General features: G+C 38.2%; 1 protein-coding gene across 6 annotated transcripts in view; it reads left to right on the top strand.

The window, feature by feature from the left end:
* The window catches only part of DYNC1I1 (dynein, cytoplasmic 1, intermediate chain 1), a 338,857-nt gene that overhangs the window by 206,222 nt on the left and 107,011 nt on the right, over window positions 1-25,624 (top strand). For all 6 annotated transcript variants that reach the window (XM_011955110.1, XM_011955104.1, XM_011955108.1 and 3 more), the window contains 3 exons: window positions 5,084-5,246; window positions 7,433-7,532; window positions 16,021-16,146. In XM_011955110.1, the coding sequence (XP_011810500.1) occupies window positions 5,084-5,246; window positions 7,433-7,532; window positions 16,021-16,146 (389 nt within the window). The remainder of the gene's footprint in view (window positions 1-5,083; window positions 5,247-7,432; window positions 7,533-16,020; window positions 16,147-25,624) is intronic.

The raw sequence follows: 25,624 nt of genomic DNA on the forward strand, positions 1-25,624 counted from the left end.
CAGACACTGAGAAGTTCAATCGCTGTCAAGTTCTAGGGTGTGACTGAGGTTTAGGAGAAGATTCAGCATTTTAACAGTGGCATTCACAGAGACACAAGGCTTACTCTTTCTGAGAGTCTAAATGAATTTGATCAAAGAGATCTCACATTTAAACTTATACTAAAAACATCTTTAAGAAAAAAGTTGGTGAAAAGAATATCATGATTACAGGTGTAGTGAGGTACAAAATAAGTCAGGATCTATTAAAGTACTCCTTTACCCTTTGCAAAATATTCTTAAAATATCCTGGTGATAAGGAGCTGGGGTATATTTCGTGTGTCTTGGCATGGATTCCCCATCACCACCACCCCAGCCCCAATCTCCAAATCGTCTTCTCCAGCAAAGCAAAGCAACCTCCTTCTTAAGTTCCAAGTGAAAACACCCTTCAGTTTTAACTGTTACTCATGCTTCATGGAATTGATTAAAGTCATGTTAAAAGTCAAAAAGAAGTTTGAAAGAACATTTCCTGTTCCTGCTGCACTGTGTGCCTTATTCTCCATTAATGGCTCTTCTGCAAATTAACACATAATGGGTTAAAAGCATGTTTATGTTGGCATCAAACTCTGGCTTTTTTTTAAAGCAAGACAGTATTTTGCAAACTTTTGAAAGAATCTCTAGCAGATATAATCGTGGCGCCATTCACACGACTGCATAGTAGTTAGGGCTGTGTCAGCACTTCCATTATGAACCCTGCGTTTCAGGGATTTATTACTCAGCCATAAAAATTTGCTCTGGGCTGAAACTTGACATACGCAGTTTCAAACCAGGGAACACATTTTTGAGAAATCTGGCTTTTTTTTTGGAGTGAAAAGGAAGAAAAAAGTGTTGAGGGGGACATGGAGAAAACAATCAGTACTCACTAACTTTTGACATTTTTGCCCATGTGACATCAAAGTGCATTAAACAGTAAAGAAATGCAGTCTTGATTTATTACTGTTTCACTTTTTTCTGCCATAGAGTAGGAAAAAAAGCAGGTATATTTTAGCTTATAATCAAAGTTTAGAAAACTTCCATATGTCGGTGTCCTCATGTCTTCATGTTTAGAAATTCAAAACAACACAACTGGGAACCTAACTTTTTTGTAAATACGAAATCAACTCATAAACCTCACATTGACTTCACAGAAAGATATCCTTTGCTTTTAATTTGGTTTGGTTTTCTTGCTGCTGTTTATGAACTGATTTCACTGTAAAATTCCCATGAGAGCCACTGTCCTTATTTAATCTAATGTTTTCCCTGGCTACATGGGTTTATTTATTTTTTATCTCTTAGAGATTCTTGAAAAATACTTTTGAATAATTTTTATATTGAAATTTAAAGCAACATTGCTGAAACAAGTCAAGACATATTTGTGGTAGATATTTTTAAAATAACTTTTAACATAGAAATGAGATACTAAAATCTCAATATAAGTTGTGAACTTCATTATAAACTGTACATTTTTATAGAGGGGAAAAAATCACAAGAAGGCTAGAACCCAGAAGATATAGTTTAAAGTAGTATAAATTAATTAAAGACAAACTGACAAAGTATACATTGAGGATAGCAGGAAAGGTCAAGAAAACACAGCAAATGAGATACAGTCATGCTTGAAAGATACATTTAAAAGTATTTTCATATATAAAAATAAGAAAAATTAACATTTCTACAATAAAAAATGGACCCTAAATGAAATTTATGTTTGATTTTAATTTTGTGGGCCACAAATTGATAGAATTAGGCTGTCTTCTGAATTTCATGTATTCAGTAAAATTTCTTTCATACATGGTATAAAATAATATAACTGGTTAAATTTTGGTAAATTTGAAAATTATCTTATCATTTGGATTATAGTAAGTTATATCCATGCATTCAACTTTTCATAGAGTAGAATGTACTTCTTAAAGAGCTCTTTAAATGCACAAAGTATTGTTAGCTGTCAGTTCTTCACAGAAACATCCCACGTTTTGTGTTGTGAAAACAAACAAACAAAAAATCTGCTATAATAGTATTTTCTGCTTAACCTATAAGAAAAACTATTATCCGTGCCCATGTTTTGTTTTGGTATGCCCTTTGCCAATAAATTCCTACCTTTTTAATGCCATGAACTTGTTAAAAAACAATTAGGTTCCAGGGATGGGGAAAAACTGTAGAAACAGATACTTCAGGTAGAATTTGGCATTTTTCTTGGAGTAAAACAATTCCGATTCTATTTGTCTAGTCCTGTATTTTGAACTTTGTGGACTCCGTTAATCAACCAATTTTCTTTCATGAAATATGATGCCTGGAGAGGTTTTTATCTCTGAATACACCTTTTGGTTGTGGTTCCTGGATACTTCATTGTGTTTTCATGATATTGAACAATACTTATCAATTTAAAGATTAAGTATGGGAGGTTTTGTTTATACAGTCAAAAATTACTATGGCCCTATTTAATTAAGTTGAATATTGTTTATAACTTTTAAAAAGTACTCATCTGCACATGCATCTGATTATTTTCTGCTAACAAATCATGTCATTTGATCCCTGTTCGACATCAAAGCTTAATATAAAATATATCTTTTGTTTGCTTCAGTAGCATTTTAATTTCAAGCCAAATATTGTATTGTCAAACATAATATCTGGAGAGGCTAGTGCTCCACTTACCTGAACTTGGCCTCCGCAAGCACACTTTGATCAGCCATTTATGTTTCTGTTAGAGAAGAAGTTGTGTGTCTTGAAAGCTGAGATCAAAGTGACAATAAGCTACAGGGAAGAAAAAAATTACAGAAAATTACATAGATACTATTTTTTATTCAAGGTAATGGACCTATAAGGAAAGATACAGGTGAAATAGAAGTGGTTAGAAAGGATAAACAGAGACTAGAAAGATTTTTTAATATCATAAAAAAAGAAATAAGGGAGAAAAATTCCTACTTCTTTGTTTAATTTCAAGTGTGTCTCAAGTCATCTATTAACAGTGACCAAGGCCAAGTGAGTCTTTTTAAATAAGACATTCTTCTTGGCCTATAGTATTCTTGTTTAGTCAGGTTTATTCATTTATTTAACAGTATTAACCAAAACAAAATGGACCTATCATTTTGTAGGGTATTTTCCCCTTTTGCCTAGTTCCATTATGTAGTTTTATTATATTCTGGAGTGAAATAATTCAAATGTCTCATTTACAAGTGTTTTAGAAAGCAGACTAGTAAAGTACTACTTCATCACCAATTATTGAAGCCCAGCATATTTAGCTTTCATTCTTAAACCAGACTTAAAGTTTAGGTATCATCCCCATTTCATAGATAAAACTACTATTCAGAGAGCTTCAGTGCATTGATTAATGAATCAAAGCTAGCATATGGCAGGGTGCTTGATTCTAGATTGGTTTCAGAGTTCTTTGTGTTATTTATGACCTCCACCTATTTTCCCACTACCTAGCTTAAGTCTGAGTGTGCACATTGCCTGATTTCACAAACTAATGTCTCAGCAGCACTGCTCACTAGAAGTTGATGGAGTCCTTGGAAAGTCCCAGTACACACTGGAATATTTAGGGCTCCGGAGACTTAGAGAGCAAAGAAATATTTCTAATTTTATTTACGGTTGCTAGAAACTACAAGGTGGGGTGTGTTAGGAGAAATTCTTCTGCTATAATGGATGAATCACATGTTGCCCTAATATTACCTGGAGAGCATTTCTTAAGGTGTGAACGAACTACATCAGGATCATTCTAGTTTCTTGTACAAATAGAGATTCTCATGTTTCTCCAGACCCGCTGCATCATGGTCTGGGGCAGGGAAGGGGAGGCTAGAAAGAGGGAGATGTTATGAACATTGGATCCACTGCCATGACTTGACTCTGTAGGAGGGCTTCTTGACACTACAGATTTCTTAGGCTTCAAAATACAGTTAATCAAATTATGTAACACTTTCATAAAATATTATGCTACAGATGATAGTACCTAAAAGATTCTTCTGACCATGTGGCCAGGTAGAAATCGATCTGGTTATTAGGATGGTTGTGGAAGTACTTAAAAACCCTGTGGGTGAGTGGTTCCACCAGAGGCTCCACCTGTGATTGTAATGCACTACCCTCCTCCTGTAAGTTTAACTTCAGGAGCTTCTGTAGTACTTACTGAAAGAGTAACCAATGAAAAGTTCATTGAAGGCTCTCTCCACCTGAGTTGAACTGGGGTTCCCGAAGAACCACAAAGGTTCAGCTGACAGTTTCTGCCCTTGAGGGTTTTTCAGACTGGGGAGTTCCTAATCCCTTCCCTAAAGTTTTATGTAACACTTGCAATTGAAGGAATGGTTTATGTAACCAGATGGTGACTCTAAGGTGAGCTCACTTTCAGAAACTGTGACATACTGCTAGTTATTTGATCTCTTTGTCTCATTTTCTATCTTCAAATTTAGTTCGATAAGATTAATCATGCTAGAAAGGTAAGGAAGAAAAACAATTGTGGGTTGTTTTATAGAAGCATGTATTTGTTCCATGTGTTTGTTTAAAAGCAGAAGATCTTGAGTGAAAGCAGGTTTGGAATGATATATTTCTGCTTTTGAATATAATCTATATAACAATCAGTCAGCCTTACCAACTAACCATTTAAAATAAAATGAATTTATGAATTTACTCAGTAGAAAGAGGAAACGTACTATGTGGATCATATTATAGAGTGTTCCTAATTATTTAATGTTGCCAGCTTGACAATAGTACAATAGCATATATAAATACATAGTTTTGTGAATTTATCTATTATGCCATATTTGAGCTGTTTTTAGGTTAAAAAAAAATTTAGAACTGATTGCTAAAAACACACCAATCTATTTTTATTTGTAATCTTCTCCAACTCTTCAAAATAATAATTAGACCAAATATGCAATCTTTTTGTGGGGACATCTGCAGGAGCCTTTGGTGTGAATTTATAAGTAATTTAGAATCAATATTAGCAATGATTTGTTTCATTGTGTCTTGCCACGCCTTTGATAAGCAGTCTCTCTCAAGAGTTGGGTTCCTCTTGATAAGTTTTAATTGTCCCTTTTTCCTTCCCTAACAATCTCTTTTACAAAAAAATAAATAAATAAAGCCCCTCCAAGAGAGCTGACAGAGGAAGAAAAGCAGCAGATCCTTCATTCAGAGGAATTTCTCATCTTTTTTGATCGGACAATACGGGTAATTGAAAGAGCCCTGGCTGAAGATTCCGACATCTTTTTTGACTACAGCGGCCGAGAGTTAGAAGAAAAAGATGGGTTAGTCTCTTGTGTGCATTCTTTAAAAAATAGCGTAAGTTATCTGTTAATTCTACATTTATTTATGTTCTGACTAGGAAAATTCCAAATTAAGAAATCAGAGGAGGGTGAAATTTTGGAATTTCTCTTGCTGAACAGCTTTGACTATGGGCTTTGGTGGTCACTTCTGGCTTAGAGCTTCCTTGTAATTATCATATGCTTCTGTGAAATGCTTTTGAACTTGATATCTGGGGAACAGTCCAGGTGATAGAGACTGCAGAGTCACATGCATTATCCTCTGAGAAAACATTCTTATAAGCAGCAAAGGAGATTCATGTTGTATCTACTAGATTTATTCCTGATGTCCAAGCAAATAGTAAATTGAAGAAAATAAACATGAGGTATGGGAGAAGTTAACTCATGTGGGTAATGATGAACAGAGACTGGAAAATGTTTCCTCTATTTGGTACCATAAAAGTATGCATATGTGTATATGCCTTTTAGGAAACATATTAATATATGCAAGAATATATTTACAGGCAAAACAAAGCTAATCAATAAAAGCAAGTGTCCCTAAATGACTTCCTCTGTGACTGTAGCATAGGTACTAGAAAAGGCCATGACTGTCAACCATCATCATGGGGAGAATAGGAGGGACTATATGAGCCTTATAAACATAAATATAGCTGTTCTTAGCCCCAGATCTCTTCTGGCCAAGAATGATATGTGAAGGTAGGGTCACTTGCCTTTTTCATCAGGCCTGATTTTTTTTTTTTTTTTTGCCATTTCTAAAATCCAAATACATTCTTAAAGGACAATGTCTTATCATCATTGAGGATGCTCAAGGGAATGTAACAGAAGCATGAAAACCAATTTCAAAAGTGAGTCCTGAACATGTTCTCAACAGTAAGCAGCATCTTTAGACTGCCTTGAAGAGACAATAATATTTTGAATACATATGTTCTGCAATCTTTGTGTTCTTTTGAGAAGCCATTTTTCTATGACTTACTGATTTTCTTGGCCCTATTTCCCTCTGTGTGCCTGGCTCAGTATTATCCTAGGCTCCTGGCAGAACTTGTGTGTGTGTGTGTGTGTGTGTGTGTGTGTGTTTGTGTGTGTGTATATATACTGTATATATACTGTGTGTGTATAGTGTATATACACACACACAGTGTATATACACACACACAGTATATATACAGTATATATACACACACACAAACACACACACACACACACACACACGGCCTGAGTTTGCGATGGCAGAGCTGAGGAAGGGTTAGCAGAAAAAAAAATCATATTAGGTTTACTAATTAGAGCCCAAATAACTTGTTGGAAGCCAGGTCACCCAATCTGAACAAGAGCCATATAAGTTAAGTGATGCAGGGTGCAAGCCAGCAGTTGAAGCAAATGAACAGAGGAAAGGTGGGTGTAGAAGAATTTCTGAACCAAAGCCCAGGCAACTTAGGCAGCTTTTTATGCAGATCCCATAGTTCCTGGCCCAGAGCAAACATTACTGGATTTAAATACTCAGCTTGTGGAGCAACTGCATAACCAGCACTGAGTTCCTTGAAAGAGGTGTTATGGCCAGTTGAGTGTCAGCCAAGTAAACACTGGCTAAAGTGTAATCCTCCTAGACTCAGATGCTGTTTTGGTCCGTGGCAGAAGTGATAAGTATCTGGAACATATCTGGTGAATCCTCCACTGTCTACCATGCCTGTCTCATGGTAGAAATTATCACTTACTATTGAGTGAGGAGACTACTGCTACAGCCTATCAGCATTTACAAGTAAATAAAGACATGCATATCATTTCTGGTCTAAGGACAAATAAGGTAGTATCGATATCAAAGAATCCTGTGGTGTGCTGTGCTCCCTTGATAGCAGAGATTTCTAATAAACCCTGCTTCGAAAGATTCTGGCCTGAAGCAGGGTTGGAGAAAGCTTGGGACTGGTCAAGATGGGAACTTGAAACAAATCTGACACTTCATTATAGTCTTGAAAAGACATGGAAACCCTTTCTGGGCCAGGTTAGAAAAAGCTTTTCATAAAGAAGACCATCTTTAGTTCATTAATTTTGATCAGGGTATGTAGCCTAGATTAACATTTCGGCCTCAGAGAGTATTGCGTGCCAGGCTTTTGCCACATCAGTGCTTCTATATGAGCAGCATAGCTCCATATTTATCTCTGATGTTTAAATCCTCCTAGGGATGTTCAGGCTGGAGCCAATCTTTCTTTCAACCGTCAGTTCTATGATGAGCATTGGTCCAAGCATCGAGTGGTCACTTGTATGGACTGGTCCCTCCAGGTAAGAATTATTACTGGGCTGGGACAAACTGGGCTTGTGTTCTCATGGCATTTGTATAAAAAAAAGAGATTTGTTTACTTGCCTATGATTTCCTCTCTGTGCCTGTTGGTTTTTTCCCCCTCATTTTATTGAGGTTTCAGTTTCAATTCTCTACTCAGTTATTTGTATTTATTGAGTACCTACTATGTGCTAGGTACCAAACAGGAAGCCAGATTGTTCTGTCCATGAAACTGCTCCATTAAGATTACCACTGATTTCCTACTTGTCAAATCCTGTGGATATTTTTAAGCCCACATCTGTCCTGACCTTTCTTTGTCAAACAGCTTAGTCAGCTTCCTTTTGCCTACAGAAATATCCTCTTTCCATTGAATTCTCACTACTCTCTCTACTCTCTCCTAGTTCTCTGACTTCTCCAAGATTTCTTTTTCCTCTAACCATCCTTGAGGTCCCTGTGGTCATGCCCTCAACTGCTGCTCTTCTTCCCGGTGTGCTCTCTGCAGGAGATCTCTTCCACTGCTAAGGATTCAACCATGAATAGCCTGTTTGTATCTCCTGCCCAATCTCCCTGCTTAATTTCACTTTGTACACCAGACAAAGCCACTATTCTAGCTGTCCCATAGAATCTTAAATGAACTATTAACTTGTTATTTTCATATATCCCAAATCTTTTTTTACCTGTTATATGACCTCTGTGTTAAAGGCACCACAATATACGCAAGACCCTAAAGCAGAACTTTCATCAACATTGCCAACTTCCTCTAGTCTTCCAGACCCAGTCTGTCACCAAGACTTTCCATGTCTCCACTCATATATTCATCATCTAATACTATTCTTAGCCTTCAAACTGATATTTCTACCTTCATGCTTGTCCACCTACAGTTTTCCCCTGTGGAAATCTACCCAATCTTTCTAAAATAAAAATCGGATCACTGGGCTGGGTGCGGTGGCTCATGCCTATAATCCCAGCACTTTGGGAGGCCAAGGCGGGTGGATCTTTTGAGGTCTGGAGTTTGAGACCAGCCTGGCTAACGTGGTGAAACCCCTTCTCTACTAAAAATACAAAAATTAGCCAAGTGTGGAGGTAAATGCCTGTAATCCCAGCTACTCAGAAGGCTGAGGAAGGAGAATTGCTTAAACCCAAGAGGCAGAGGTTGCCGTGAGCCGAGATTGTGCCACTGCACTGCAGTCTGGGTGACGCAGTGAGACTCCATCTCAAAAAAAAACAAAAAACAAAAACCTGATCTCTTCATTCCCTGGACCAAAACTCCCCATTACCCGTAAAAGGGAAGTTTAAGCCCATCAGTGTGGCATTCGGAGTGAAAGTAGGCAAATTTACCAAAAGCCAATTTGCCGAATAGACACCTCAACTAGGTAACAATATACCAGGCACTGAGTAGGTAAATAACATATGCAAACACACAGCCTAGTGTGGTGACATCAGAATTTGAACCTAAGCATCTGATGCCTGAGCCCACATTCTTAACAACAATGTTCCTTCCTGCAGTAATACTGATGTAAGAACAGTGAGAGAAGCAGGAATGATTACTCCTAAGTGCTTATGCACAACACAGTTTCTGCTTTCTTGTTATCGATGCTTTTATTGGGAATAATAGTCATAGCTAGCTTTTAATTTATTTTTCTTATATGCAAAGCACCATGACAGCTGCTGTGAAGGCTTTCTTATTTTCTCTTCATAACAATCATGTGAGGCAGCCACCCTTACTATTTCCATGCATATGTGAAGAAGTTGAGGCTCAGAGAAGCTAAGTAACTTGCTGAAAATCACTCAACTAGGGTATCGTATAGTGGGGATTTATACCAAAGTGTTTTAGCATCCCAAGGCATATGCTCTTAACCACTGCTTCCCACAGAGACCTTCTGGATCTGAAACTAAAAGAGCTTGTAAAGGTGCAGAATGATATGGGGCAGATAGCAAGTGCTCTCAAAGTTCAGTGAAGGTTGGAATCTGCCTCTGGTCAGACAGCGCTTCTCAGAAGACTGAGATTTAGACAAATGGAGGTGAGAAGAGGGTGTTCTAGGCAGAGCTATAAAATGGGTAAGTCCCAATTAATCCTATTGAAGAACAGGGGAACAAAAGAGGGGTGTAATTCCCCATAACTAGACCCTCATCAGCCATCAAGTGGGTGAATGTTCTCTCCTCTTGAATCCCTTTTTGTATCCAAACAACAAAGCACACAGTGCATGATCGTGCAGAGACTGAGACAAGCAGGGTTTGCCCAACCACTTTCCGCCAGTGTGTGGGTGGTCTCTGAGCACGCTTGAGTGTGTGCACAGAAATCAGATCCAAGCCTGAGGAAGCACTTAGCTCAGCTTGTTCACTTGTTTAGAGTCGGGGAATTACACAGGAACCTTATCTGACACATTCCTCAAAGGCAACTACAACCTTGTTCTTGGGTCAGCTGATAACACTCCCTGAGGAGGCATGGGGTGAGGCTGGTCCCTGCCTTGCCTCAGTAGGTGATGGGCCACATTGCCCGTGGATGTGTTTCCACATAGGGTCTTGTATGATGTTTGTGTTGGAGGAAGTAAAGTTGGAAATAACAGAAACTCTACCATGGAGAGACCACATTTGTTTTCCCCTATTTTTGTGTGACCTACCCACCTACGCTGTGGGGGAAAGGTTTGCAATTTTGAAAAATGCATTGTATATGAGGCATAAGAAAAAGAGATTAGAATGCTCAGCTCCTACATCACAACACTTCTGTGGGGTTCAAAGGACCAGGATTACATATTTATGGGATAAAGAGACTTTTTGATGGATTTAGATGCAATCCAATGATATTAAGAAAGAAGAGAGATAGAGGAACAGTCTTGGTGTGTAGTGGTGGCATGTATGTCTAGGATGATTTCCTGAATGTAACAGAATAGAAGTGAGGGGAGAAAAAGGAAGAAATTATAAGGTTTCAGCATAGCTTTTTTTTGATCTCCTGGGCTTCTTAAACCAGAACACTTTAACTTCGAAATATTTACAAAATATCATCAACATCATTCCTTGGAAGAAATCTGGGAACCTGGAGGATTATGTCAACTTTGTCACCCACTGAACATTATTTAGCACAGTGAGTCAATAATATTATCACACACCATGTGACAGAGTTTTCAGATGTGTGCAGAATCAGACTCATGATCTTACTCCCACCATGTATACTCACTTCCTCTCACATGTAAATTGCATCTTCCACTCCTGCAGTTATCTAGGATGCAAACCTGAGTAATCTTTGGCAGTTCAGTTAGTTGCTAAATCCAATCAAATTTACAATAGCAAAAAGATTACTATTGACACCAATGCAAATCCACGAACATGGATTTGACATCTACTTTATGTCATGCTCTCTACTTCTTGCTTATGTTAGGAAACAGCTTCTTACTGGTCTCCCTAATGTCAGTCTCTATAAGGTTAAGTCAGTATAAGTACTTTTACCAGATTAATCTTTGTAAAGATTACTTATACACTCTGTATCAATGTGGGCAAGTTGCCTAACTTCTCTTGGCTTAAGTTTCTTCATTCATGAAATGATGATAATAATACCTAGCTCACACAGCTATTGTGAGTATTAAATGAATTAATGTATATAAAGGAATGATAATTTGGCTGGACACAGTGGCTTACACCTGTAATCCCAACACTTTGGGAGGCCACGGCAGGAGGATCACTTGAGCCCAGGACTTCCAGACCAGCCTGGGCAACATAGCAAAACCCCATCTCTACAAAAAATACAAATATTGGCTAGGCATGGTGGTGCATGCCTGCAGTCCCAGCTCCTTGGGAGGCTGAGGTGGGAGGATTGCTTGAGCCTGGAGGCAGAGGTTGCAGTGAGCTAAGATCTCATCACTGCATTCAAGGCTGGGAGACAGATCAAGATCCTGTCTTAAAATAAAATAAAAAATAAAAGAAAAATAAAGGACTGATAATTTTTAAAGTATCTGGTGCATAAGAAGTACTCAATAAATGTGACATAGTAGTGAGAAAAGCAGTAGCAGTATTATCATTAGTTGCAAAGTATGACTCCTATTTTGTCCCCCAGAATAAAATCTAAAATCATTAGCCTGTAAGCAGTGACTTCCGTGATGATGCCTTGAGGCATTTCCAGGCCTTTCTTCTTTTATATAGCTTGATATAGCCTGCCTGCTAGCCACATATGAATACTACAACCTGATGTCTATTGGACATATTCTTCTTCACTGTATTGGTCAAAAAGACTTTACCTTTGGCTACGTTAAGTAGACAGAGGAATTTACTGGGGAGTCATTATAGTAGTTAGGGAATCCATGAAAAAGATGAAAAACCAAAACTTAGAAATAGTAGGAATCTGGGCAGCTTGAGGGACCTCACCAATAAGCTGCTGTCCTTATCCAGACCCCTTTGCCAGCTCCCGGGTCCTATGTCTCAGTTCAAAGTTTACAATATTCTGGTTAGAGAACACGATTGGCTCAGCTGGGTCAAGTATCAACCCTGCAATTAATTAATTATCCCTGGGAAGTTAGGCTTCTATTTACTGGGGTAATCTCCAAAGAGAGATTCACATGAACCAGGCAGATACCAAGAGGGGTCTCCTGCACCCCTACTTTGGACTCTTGTCCCTACTGTCATATGTCCTAATAACCTACCCACTTGACAAGGCTTAAGGTCTCATTTCTTCTCAGAAATCCCTTTCAATTTCTCTTACTGCCACACCCCACACCAGCTTCCATGCTTATTTATTTATTTTCGAGACGGAATCTCACTCTGTTGCCCTAGCTGGAGTGCAGTGGCATGATCTCCCCTTACTGCAACTTCTACCTTCTGGGTTCAAGCGTTCTCGTGCCTCCCCATCCGGAGTAGCTGGGATTACAGGAGCGAGCCACCAGGGCTGGTTAATTTTTGTATTTTTAGTAGAGACACGGTTTCACCCTGTTAGCCTGGCTGGTCTTGAACTCCTGACTTCAGGTGATCCATCCTCCTCAACCTCCCAAAGTGCCGGGATTACAGGCTTGAGTCAGCATGCCTGGCCCCATGCTTCTGCAGAACCTTGCTTCTGCCTCTATCTTAGCACATGTCATGGTCTGCTTTTGTATTTGTCTTGTAGTTATTTCTACAAGTGTCTTACCTCCCTCCACCTAATGATAAGTTCCTATAGAGAAGAGCCTATTATTCAGGGCATCCATGTCACATGTTTTACCTGTCATGGTGCCTTACATATTTATAGGGGACACTTGAAGCATGCCACAGTGGACAGGAAAGGACAAAGCTTTTGAAGCCCAACAGACTTCAAGTGGGGTTCTTGCTTTATCACTTATTAGCAACAAAGCTTGGAATATGTTATTTAACCCAGGCTCTGCGTTTCTTTGTCTGTGGAAATGAGTAAACCATTGCCTACCTTAGAGGGTTATGAGGACCAAATGAATTAACATATCAGTGTCTGGTACCTAACGGGCACTTAAAACATGATGGTTCCTTCCTTTCCAGTAAATGCTAGTTTGTTGTTGTTGTTGTTGTTGTTTGGCAGAGTCTTACTCTGTCACCTAGGCTGGAGTGCAGTGGTGCACTCTCAGCTCACTGAAACCTCCACCTCCTGTGTTCAAGCGATTCTCCTGCCTCAGCCTCCTGAGTAGTTGGGATTACAGACACACACCACCACACCTGGCTAATTTTTGTATTTTTGGTAGAGAAGGGGTTTCACCATATTGGCAAGGCTGTTCTCGAACTCCTGACCTCAAGTGATCTGCCGGCTTCAACCTCCCAAAGTGTTGGGATTACAGGCGTGAGCCACTGCGCCCCCTACCCCCCGGTTTCATTTATTTGTTAGAAAAAATGGGCTTGAAAGCATATCTGGTAATTTCCAGGTAAAATTCTCCTAGAGTAAATATTGGATAATTCAGCCCTATGAGTAACTAAATGATCATGAATTTAGTAATTCTTTATATTCTCTTTAAAATCATAATTTTGAACAACATTTAAGATTAAATAATTGTTTAGAGATTTTTACTGGAAAAGGAAAATATGAGTAGTCATGTTCAAACAAACAGTGGAAAAAGACATACTAGAGGGCATCTTGAAATCCCAAAAACTTGCATGAGATAAAATTTAAATCAGTATCTTTAGGCCTTATGATCTCAGTTATAGAAATTATGCCAATGGCATTTCACTGATAATTTTACTAAAGCACTCCCTGTTTTCTAAAGGAGTTTTAAAACTAAATAATTTTAAATATTTTTAAGTGGAAAAAGAAAAGCTGCAAGTGGGTGCCAACAATGAGACCCAGCTGGGTGATATTATTGCAGAAACATCTGGCTGCTCCTTGGCCCCTGTGGTAGTGGTGTTGATGTTTATAGAGTTGCCTTTTCACATGTGACATAGTTAAACTTCAGATGGACAGTCTGGAGACTTCTGTGTTTATCTGGATGTTAGTTTCTTTGAATGGGCTTTGAATCAAAGGCCTTTCTTAATAGGCCTTTGATTTATCCGCTGAGGAGCGTTTTTTAATAAAGAATGATTACTTCCCCTGGTGGCCACATACTTGTGTATCACTGTATGCTTATACTTCCTCTGCACAACCAGCAAGTTGTAACTCTCTGCAGCTTTCTTTAGTTGAGGCTGCTGGAAGAATGAATAAGACTTAGATTTAGTTATTTTTAATAGAAAAAAAGATCCGTGTTCAAATTCATAAAGACAGTCTTCCATGAAATATATGTATAGAATAACGAAAAAGGAGGAAAAAAATAAATTATAAGAAGAGAGCGATATGATCTGCTATAATCCTGATGCTGTATTTAATAGGGCTGCCTTTTGAGACTTCTGTGTAGTAATGACATTTTCATGAAATGTGTCCTAACTCATAAGTACTTCCTATGAGATTTGTCCTTAGTTTATTTAATAACACTCAGGGCAGAGTTTATGTAGGGTGAGTAGGTCTTTCTAACACCTAGAATCACTATAGAGTCTTTCTTGTTATTTTACTGGGTATGCTTCTTGCATTTAAGCCTTTAATTATTAGCATTGTTTGACAACAAAGGATGAAATATAAAGCCTTTCTATTGAGCACATAATTGCTAAAATTAAAAATTTTAAATCATTAAAGAAATTTTGGCACAAGTTTATTATGTGCTAGGAATTGACCCTGGGTTCAGAGGTCAATAAAAACCAGTTCCTACACTCAAAGAGCTTACAATCTAGTGACAAGACATAGGTATAGAAAAACAATTATAATGCATTTGACATGTGCTTTAATTGGCAGGGCAGACACATAATACTAAGGGAGTTGATAATAGGCAAGGAAGGAAGTGGTTGGTTAAAGTCAGGATTGTCTGGAGGACTTGATGCCTCTGTTGAGTCTTAAAGGATGAGTTAATTACGTAAACAACACAGAAGAGGCGTCCCAGTGAGAGTGAGTATGAGACTTATAGGTACATAGATGTACCTGTGTGCCTCAAAACTAGTCCAGTGAGGCTGAGTCATAGGGTGTGGGAGGTGGGGAGAAAGAGGGAAGGTTGTAGGAGAGTAAGCAGGGAAGGCAGAAAATGACAGATTATTAAGGATCCTATGTGACCTGCCTTTTTCCTTGAAAGTAATGATGAGCCGTTAAAGTATTTTAAGCTGAGAAATTACTTAGCCAAATGTATATTTTGTAAAGTCTTCCTGATAAAGGATGAAGAATGGAGTAGGTCAGTACAGGAAGCCATTTATGAAGCTGTTGCCTTCATCCAGATAAGAAATTAAGTTAGCACGCTCTGACCTTAAAGATAGAAAGAAAATATTCATTTGAAAGGTATTCAGGAATTAGGAAAATTTAGTATATGGGAGTGAGAAAGAGAAAGAAGTAAAAATAAATGTAGAATAGCTGGCCTGGGCCAGGCAAATATTAGTGCAAGTCACTAAAATAGGGAACACGGAGGAGCAGTAGGTTTCGTGTGGAAGTCAATGAGCTCATTTTTCTATGTGTTGCAAGTGATGTGTTTATGGACAACCCTGAGCAATCCCCACTAGGCAGTCAGATATAAAGATCTGCATTTCAGAGAGAAATTAAGCCTAGAGATATAGATTTGAAAATTACCAGCATGTTAAGCTTATTAAAGCCACTGAAGTAGATGAACTTACTCAGGGAGAACAGGCCTCCTTGGAATATATGTAATAGAAGGAGAACCTGCAGGAACTGAAATGAGAAGTCAGGAAAGAAAATCAGGAGAGAAAGATGTAATGGAAGCCAATACTGGAGCAGGAAGGGAGTAGCACAAAGTGTCAAATAATACAGAGAGGTAAAGTGATGTTTGTAGTTTGATAGTTACCGATGAGTATGACAAGCACATACGGAGTGTTAGAGGCAGAAGAAAGATTGCAGGAGGTTGCAGCAGTAAGCTGATAGTAGTATGCCACAACATAACAGAAAGCACCATTTACACTATGCAGTATACCACGTGTACGTAGGAATAACGAAGTTTTCATTGTGTTGTCATCTTAGCATAATTCATCTTTGTGACCTCTTCCATTTAGTACCCTGAGCTGATGGTGGCTTCCTACAACAACAATGAAGATGCTCCCCATGAACCAGATGGAGTGGCCTTGGTTTGGAACATGAAGTTTAAGAAAACCACACCAGAATACGTCTTCCACTGTCAGGTAGGAGTCAGCATAGTAAAAATGACTTACATCTCCTGCTAGACCAAATATAGTTTGTGCTGTATTGCATCTGTCTTATGCTGAGAGGAAGAACTCAGTTTAAAAATGAAATTGTTGACAATTTTGGAAAATTTACCCACAGTAACCTAATGTTTTGGGAAAGTGGCAATCCCCCCCCAAACAGTTAGGAAGCTTGGCTGGAGACTGTGTGCCATTTTCTTTCTATTTAAAACAGCCCCCATGAGGATGAGTTTATAAAGACCTCGCACTTATGAAGAAATCGTGGTGTACCACTTCCTCTGCTTAAAAGCAACATATGCTTGCCCACCCACGTGGACATCCTCAGAGCACTACCATTTCAAGTCTCCTACTCTCTTGGAAATGCAGTTCAATGGATTTTGCCGATTTTAAGTTTATGGGCGCCATATTGCTTAACAGATAATACTTTTGTAGCCGGCATGGGGCGAGACTTACCACCCATATTTCTTGAGTTACTTGGAAATACAGATGCTGTTTCTGGTTTGAAAATGCAGAGCTAATTTCAAATATGTTTGTGTTTTTCATTCCTTCTCTCTGCGGACATGTCTTCTCTTCCACTTGACAATAGAGGCTGAAATTATGGTACCCTTGGACACGTTCAGCATTGCTCTGTTGCCATGACTCTGCCTAAATAATAGGCCTCAGCATAGGCCAATACATCAACCCTTTTATTAATGCTCCTATCCTGTGATTATGCACAGGCAAATAAAAAACAAACATTTCAGCTCAAAATTGCAGTTTCTCAAATGTTACAATTCAGAGGTACTGAGTGGCAGATTACTCTGAATACAAATACATCATTTGAAAAGGGTGGGTAAACCTGTTGATTTTTGGAAGCTTAGTGCCATTTTCTATCTAAGAGCCAAGTATCTTTTTGAACTAAAGTATGTTTAGACTTTAGAGCATTATCAGATATAATTTGGGGAATAGGAGCTGCTGGACTAGAGTCCCAGCCTCAACCTGATTGAGTAACCGCTAACTCTGGCCATGTTTTTCTAATTTGCTATCTCAAAAACAACTTAACAAGAAGTCTAGGTCTGTATGGTAAATAACCTTTATTTTCTGAGCCTTTGAAATAAGAACGGTTCTTTCTTTCTCTTTTTCTTTTTTTTTTTTTTAAGATTTTCAAGTCAGCTTGATATGCTTCTTCTGTAATCATAGAAGCACAAAATCCTAATTTTGTTCAGTTTTACAAGATTTGCTAAATTCCCAGGAAAATACTGTGAGGGTTAAGAAATAAAGAAAAGCACATTTTTGAAAAACAGTGCCTTTTATTTTGATATTACAGGAAGTATATATTTGATTTAAGAAATCTAACAATAATATATTATTATAATCAATATGTATGATCTTTATTATGATTTTTAAATTTTAATTATATTAACTGACTACAGGTTTTAGGAATTAACTGTAAATTACTTGTTTTGCCACATGACAATAGTTAATACTAGTATTAATTGAAAGGGCATTCTTGTGTGTGTGTGTGCGCGTGTGTGTATCTTTTGAACCATTGACTAAACATTTCTCCAACAATTTTTTTTTTAGTTTCTCCCTTAATGATCCAATATATGCCATTGAGAAGAAAATACACTCACGATTTCAAAAAAAGCAAGAGGTACCCTAAATATAGTAACAAGGTAGTCATACCAGAGTTACCAAAAGATGCTGAGTAAAATAGTTGATTCCAAAAACTTGTAGTCAGCACTTTGATACACGTGATACTCATGAAGTTGGGATAAAGGCCAGGTAAATATCACTGGCTGCCAAAGAAAAACAAAATTGCTATGATATTTAGTATTTCTGAACTGTTGGGAGATCAAATCAGGAAACATTCAGCAGCCAGGGAAGTCCTAGATAAAATAGTGATGGAGGTTAGGTAGATGGATAAGATAATAAAGGCAATTTGGTTACCGCTGTACTAAAGTGTAATAGCTGTAGCAATATCTACGTGTTTCTGTATTTTAAATTTTCGCAACACTCTGCTTTCATGATCTCATTGATTGTACAACACGGAGGTAGGAAAAATGTTATTATTCTCTTTTTCCAGTTGAGAGATTTTATACTTTAGAGGTTACCCAGCTAGTGAACAGTAGAGCCAGTCCTGGAACTCAGGCTTATTCTATCGCATACATCGTGCCATCACCAAGGCTGCCTTCTAAAAACGTGGGCAGACATGGGACTTGATAACAAAGGCTGTACAGCCCATTCAAGGTATATTTTTGGCCACATACCCTTATAAGGTATTGATTAGACATGGTTCTAGACATGGCTATCTTTACCACCTTCTAACCCTAAATGGAAATTTAGAGATCCCACAGAATTAAAATATATATGTGGAAAAACCAAAGCCCTCACTCACTGACCTATAACTTTTCTTCTATGTCCTATCTGATCTTTGCTAAATCTTATTACAACTGGTCCTTTCTAGACACTAACTCAGGGAAATCAGGTCTTTTTAATGTGCTTCCACATTCTCCTGTGATGTTCTGATAATTTCAAAATTAGACAATACATTACTTAGAAAAAGGGCAGAGGTAGAGAGTAGCAAGAGTACCTTATGATGACTGTACTTTTATAATTTTGGAGTAATTGCATTAGCTATTCATTTCCTGCTGATCTCTGCTGATTCTTCATATTTTTTAAAAGTGTATAATTGTAAATAAAACTAATGGATCAGAAAAGCACTGTTTCAGTCAGTGGAAAGCAAATGCACAAGAAACAGACATCAGCTCCATGGTGTTTTGTAAAGACTGACAAGCTTTTAGCCTACTCATAAAAAGATTTTAGTATAAAATTTCATTTCTCTCTGTTATGGATAGCAAAGCCAAAATATATCTTCTACTGTCACGGGCAGTTTTGGTGTCTTTACTAAATTGAATTTTTAGTATGAGCTCTGGTCCTGCATTTTCTATTTTTATTTCAATAAAAACTGTCTATACTTGGAAAATATTGGTGAACCCTGCATAGAAATCAGCCACTCAGCCTCATAGCACACTCTGGCAGTGCTCCTGCTGTCTTCTGTAGTGGCTTCCACACACTGTCATTAGATTATGTGTCTGACCACCCTGCATTGCTTACCCTGGTGTGGTCTTTCTCTTTTAAATGGAATGAATAGAATCAGAAATATATACCTTAGAATTATCTGCATTGAGGTAAATGGAAAAGCTATATTTAGAGTCTTAGCTTGGTCAGAGGTTTTTATTTTTACTTTTACTTTTTCCTGATTTGGTTTCTTTGTTCTTGGCAATCTCTTTTAGAGGGGGATCTGACAATGACCTGAAACTGACAATGACCTGAAACCCTCGCTATTTCAGGGCAAACAGAATGCGAAGTGGGTAATATCAGCTAACCTCATTTGTGTCAGTGTTTAAAGCCCTCAGTCTTTATTTCTACATGGGCTTCACTTCCCGTTAAGATTCTATAAAGGGTGCAGATGTCATTGCTGCACACGGCCTCAGCTGCCCAGTGTTTGATTCTGTATGAGGTTCCTGCTAACCTCAAAGAGAGTTCCACCTGTGAAGAGTGATGGTAACACAGGAGGGAGTGTGGGCTGGTGGTTAGGACAGGGACAGAAAGTTAGGACTTGGAGTTCCATTCCTAGCTGACCACACTGCTGAGTGACCCTGGGTGAGTCATGGGGGCTTTATTGTTGTGTTTCCCGATCCCATGCAAAGAAGACTTTCTCTAGTCTCTAGTGTAATTGTAAAGTTTATTTCAATAAACCTCGTTTCTTCATCCATCAATTTTTGTCCCTCCTCCAACCCAGTTGTGGTCTGCAATCCAAATCTACAAAACAGCTGTGAACGCAAAGATATAAATTAATTGACATTAATTTTATAAAGTATATTTTGACCAGAGAAGTGTTAAAATCTCCTTAAGGATTTTTGTTTATTTTTTTAAATGAAAAGAAGAGTAACTTGCTTATGGCCCAGCTGATAGAAAGAAAAAGGCGTCTTGTAAGTTCTTCTCTTGCCTAGGCTAAGAAGTGGTTATTACAGGTCAAAAAAGAGAAATGAATAAAAGAATAGAAAGTTCTTTGACAATTACTGCTTCATATTTAGTATGAATTCCTGGGATTCAAAATGAAAGTACATAGTAGGTGCTTTATAATTGCCAAACAAACTCCATGGCTAAGAATATGAAAACCAGAGTGAGACCTAAACAGTTTTCAAATGTGATATTCAAAGTGCCTCAGGATGGGAAAACAGAATAGGAAACCTCAACCAGTGTAACACAGATTATCATACACATTTTGAAGAATAAAATCTTGGAAAATTTAAGCTTACTTTTGACATAAAGTTAAAATTAAACTCTTACGTAAAAGATACAACTTACATGGATCAGACCAGAGAAATAGTGCCACAACGTTGCTACTTTGTGCCTTTCCGAAAAGACATAAGGGAATATCAGTGTACATGCCAAAATGAAATGCAGACATCCCAAAACACTTCTTTTCTGCCAATTGAGTATGACCGATCCGATGAGCTAGACACTGATTCTTATTAAATCAAACAGCAGGAATTTCATTTTGCTTTGCCCAAGAAGCTGGAAGCAGAAAACCTGCCTCTCCAGCTTTCTTTCTTTATCTACCCTCCTCTAGAGTCTTCTCCAAAAAGCAACTCATGAAGAAGCAGAAGTGATCATTGGGACACATCTAGGGATGTTAGAATTATCAGCTGGATTCTAGCAAAGAGATCATATTCTAGGTGATTCCTCATCTGAAAACAGCAATGATGGAGATTATTTCTATACCAAGTGAGCTATTTGATGCAGAGGATGCCATAAGAATACACCTTTAAACAAGTTGTTTTAAAGTTGTTTTATTTGTCTTGCCATGTCACATTGCAAATGATCAAGCTAGAGTTTCAGATCATTACAAAAACTGAGCCTCTTATTAGCATTTGCTGCATCCCATTAATGTGCACACATGTTGTCAACACAGAACTCCAGCACTGCTGATTCTGTCCAGTTCCCTAAATGCCCTTCCCTTCTCTCTCTATCCACTGTGCTACAACTGTCTGAACCGGGCTTTCTCCAGTGTGATTCATTCAGGAATTATCCTGGGAATTACGGATGCTGTGCAGTGAGAGCCAGATTGCAATATGAGCACATTTTCTGGCCTGTCCCTCCATTCCCTTCAATACCCACCCACCTCCAGCCATTCACTGAGGTGAGAGAAGCCTTAGTCTCAGGAAGATGGGTGTTCTGAGGGATCTGGGTTGAATACAGATGGGATTCTAGCCACCTCTTAAGATTATAATGAGGATAATAGAAACAATATAGTTGTATTAGTCTGCTCAGGCTGCTATAACAAAATAACATTGACTGGGCAGTTTATAAACAACAGAAATTTATTTTTCACTGTTTTGGAATCTGAGAAGTCCACGGTCAAGGAGGCAGCAAATACTGAGCTAAAATGTGATCAGTATTTTAATAACTGGTAAGGTTATACTGTGTGTATAGCCTTACACATGATATAATCTGTGAGAGCTCTCTTCTTGGCTTGCAGATGGCCACCATCTTGCTGTGTCTTCACATGGTGGATGGAGAGAGTGAGCTCTCTGGTATCTCTTATAAGGACTCTAATCCTATCCTATCAGGTCCCTACCATTATGACCTCAAAACCTTCATTACCTCCTTCTAGTCCCTATTTCCAAATACAGTCACATTGAGGGTGAGGGCTTCAACTTATGAATTTGGTCGCCATGGGGGGAAGTACAATTCAGTCCACAGTAATTGGTGAACTTGCTTTGAAATGATAAAAGTATTCTCTTTACATCTGTTTGTTTTATTATTATTGCATGATAGTCACGTGGGAAGAAGCTTAAACCTTGGCATTTTTATTTTTCTTGCTAGGATATATTCCTGAAGAAATCTCACCTAACTTAGATTCGTTCATTTACCCATTCATGTGTTTATTCATTCAACAACTATTTTGGAGGTACCCACCGTGGCCAGGCCCTCACAGCAGTGATAGGCTGGAGGTGAGACCCTCTCCACAAGAGCCCTTCAGTTTTCCCCAATCCCAGCCATGCTTAATTTTCCATCACCTGACTGACTTCTCTCAATTATTTCTATTGCCTGGGCCCTGTTCACATTGGTCAAATTTATATGTGTGTTCTTTATATTAAAATGCCGATTGCTAGAGGGAACTTGAGACAATTCCAAAGTTCTCTCGTCCCAACTATTTAACCATTTGTTTCCTAACTAAATGATGATGAGGCATTTTCTGAGTTCTGGGAGGAAGTTAAGTACATAGTGGTTAAGAGTGAGCTATAAAGCCACACAGCCTGGAATTATAATTTGGATTCTACCACTTAGAAGCTCTGTGACATTGAGTAAGTCAAACAGTTGTTATGAGACTACAATAAATAAATAAATGTGATGTGTTTAGTGTCAGGCCCATAGTAAGTACCCAGTTAGTGTCAGCAATAGTTATTATTGAATATACAAGAATGAAATTCAAAATATTTAGCAATCTTTGCATATTGTCCAAATAGTGTGGATGTGACCTCCCTCCTTAGTTGCTGAATGGGGGGTTGTGACTGAGGGGTTCTCCAGGGAGGTACCAATTCATTCAGGCAGCAGGAGAGTGCTGGGGGCAGGTAGAGAAGGGCATCTTATCAACGAGTGCAAAATAAGCTCAGCATTTTTTTTTGTTGTTGTTGTTGTTTTATTTTTTAGACAGAGTCTCGCTCTGTCATGAGGCTGGAGTACAGTGGCACGATCTCGACTCACTGCAACCTCCGACTCCCAGGTTCAAGCAATTCTCCTGCCTCAGCCTCCCAAGTAGCTGGGATTACAGGCACACACCACCACGCCCGGCTAATTTTTGTATTTTTTGGTAGAGACGGGGTTTCACCATGTTGGCCAGGCTGGTCTTAATCTTCTGACCTTGAGATTCTCCTGCCTTGGCCTTCCAAAATTCTGGGATTATAGGCATGAGCCATTGTGCCTGGCTGAGCTCAGCATTTTGATAACCCATAAGGTTATACTGTGTGTATGGCTTGAATATCATCCTGTTGTTGTGCTTTTGCCACATTCGAGGTACAGATGCATTGGGTTCCTTGGCTTGACTACTGACACTGATGGCCCCACGCCCCGGCTTCATAAATGAACCCTCTTGTACCTACATAGCTCACACGGCTACAATGAATTATTTAGAGACTAACTGGCCATTTGCCGTGCTTAACACACTCTGTAGGCTATGAAGCAAGAATAAGGATGATGGGGCTGACCAATGTTTTCGACTTTCATTTAATACAAGTTTAGCATATCTGTTAAGAGCTGTCCCTCTTAGAGAGACATGTATGACCCAAGGACCCTTTGGTAGCGCTTCCATTCTCTGAACTATCAGATTATGCATTTTCTTTATCCTACAACATTTTCATATAGGCAAGAGCAGGTTTAAAAGAATACCAGGTGGTCTGAAAGGAAAGAGAAGTCTCAGAAGGGCAACACCCTTCCTCAGAGATATGTGCATGGGGGACCTCCTTTCAGAAAAGGAACCAGTATGGAGCAGGAGTGGGCTGTAGTTGCCCCAGGCCAGATGAGTATCCACCAAGAGTGGACAGAGGCCACTACCACCTCTGAGAGGGATACTTGTACATTGCTTTGTCTTGTTTATATTCTAGGCATGGAACCACTTCTAGACTCCAGACCATCTATTTTTTTAAAATATAGCTTTTTCCCCCTCTGCAAACTAGGTCCACACTTTCTGATTTGTGTGCATCTTTAAGTTGCCTAATATTGTTGGATGAATGGGGCTTTTCGAACACACTGTGTTATTAATAAATACAGAGACTCATATTCTCTAGGAGTCACATTCTTATTTTAATTCATTTTAGACAGTGGCTTTGAGCAAAACTTAATTTTTGGAATTATTTGAAAGCATTTACTATTGTAGAGAATTTCTGCAAATAGAATCATCTTTACTTCCCGGGGAAGTTTTCTAACCTTTGTTGTAACAAATAGTCTATACTTTGCTTTTTCCATTTTTATATCTGGTTGTTTATTTTTAAATGGTATGTTCATTATTTGCCAAAGAATTGAACAAGATGTTGCTTTTATTAGGTGAAAAATTTATCTTCATTAATTTTTAACTCTAATCTCCTTGAAAATATATTGAGTTTATGTCGTATATGCTACAAATTATTGTATCCATAATTATTTTATAACTTCACTGTTTTTTGTTCTCTAAAGCTGGTATATTTTTTCCTTTTGAGTTTTTAAACAAGTATTTCTAGCACCTATGAACAATACGTTATGTAATGCAGCATTACATCTTTGCTTCTTCAATAACTTTGTCTAGTGTTATGTTGAGTAGTTGAAATTAAAATCCTTGTCTCCTTAAAATGTTCATGATAAATATGGTCTTCTGAAAACCAAAAAGAATAGGAACAAAAACTGTACCCAAGGGCTCATGCTCACATAAATGCATGCACACGCGCACACACACACAACCAAGACTCTCAAATCCTAGTCAAAAGCTATATTTCACAAAAGAGAATTATAGTAACATTGATGGTTTGCCAAAACCTCAAGCAGTGACAAAATCCACAGTGTCCTGAAAGGGATGCCTTTACAAAACCATGCCTCTCCAGATGGTTTAGATTAGAGATGTTTAAAAACATATGGCAGCATTAGTTTGGTTTAGAATTCATAGTTAATTCAGTAGATAAAATAATGCAAATTTGAAACCCTATCCTGTCTATCAGAAAAATCATCAAATCTTATGATTGCTCTTAGGAGGGGTTGGTATGTGATGTGTTGCTTTTTAAATTATCTAATTGAAATAATAAAATTAACCAAAAAAAAGTAAAAAGAGGATTAAAATATAAAAGTATGAGTAAAAACTTTCTTCTCTACAGAATATTTCTTCCTATAAGCTGTCATATCCAATCAGTTTGTATGGGATTCGACAGCCAATTGTCATTTCCTGAGATATATTCTGTAAAGAGGTTGTGTTACAGAGACAGCATGAAAAAATGGAAAAAATAATTCCAGAGCATCATGCCAAGAGAAGCCAAAATGTCCTTGAAGACCACAAAGTGTTACCAGGATCCCTTCACCTTGCTAATAATAGCAGATAAGCAGCTTACGCACAAGTTTTTCCTTTGGCTTATTTAGCTTTCCCTCCTAGACACTTTCTAAAAGAGAGTGCTCTTAGTCCACATTTTAGTAAATTATTTTGCCTTATCTGTGATTTTTCATCGTGGGTGGGGGCTCTTTGTGAACAGTAATGTTGCATATTGTATTATCTGACACAAGATGTATAGTAGTTTCCCCAGGACCCTAAAAGGCTTCATCACTAAAAGCTCAGCTCCCACTGTCCCCTTCTTTATGTCTAAAATCAACAGTATCCCACCCTCTGATCCCACAGTTGGACAGCCAGCAAACAACTCCTGGAAAAGAACTGCTGTATGGAAACAGTATTAAT

The sequence above is a fragment of the Colobus angolensis genome, unplaced genomic scaffold (genome assembly GCF_000951035.1).
Source record: "Colobus angolensis palliatus isolate OR3802 unplaced genomic scaffold, Cang.pa_1.0 Scaffold394, whole genome shotgun sequence".
NCBI classification, from domain to species: domain Eukaryota; kingdom Metazoa; phylum Chordata; class Mammalia; order Primates; family Cercopithecidae; genus Colobus; species Colobus angolensis.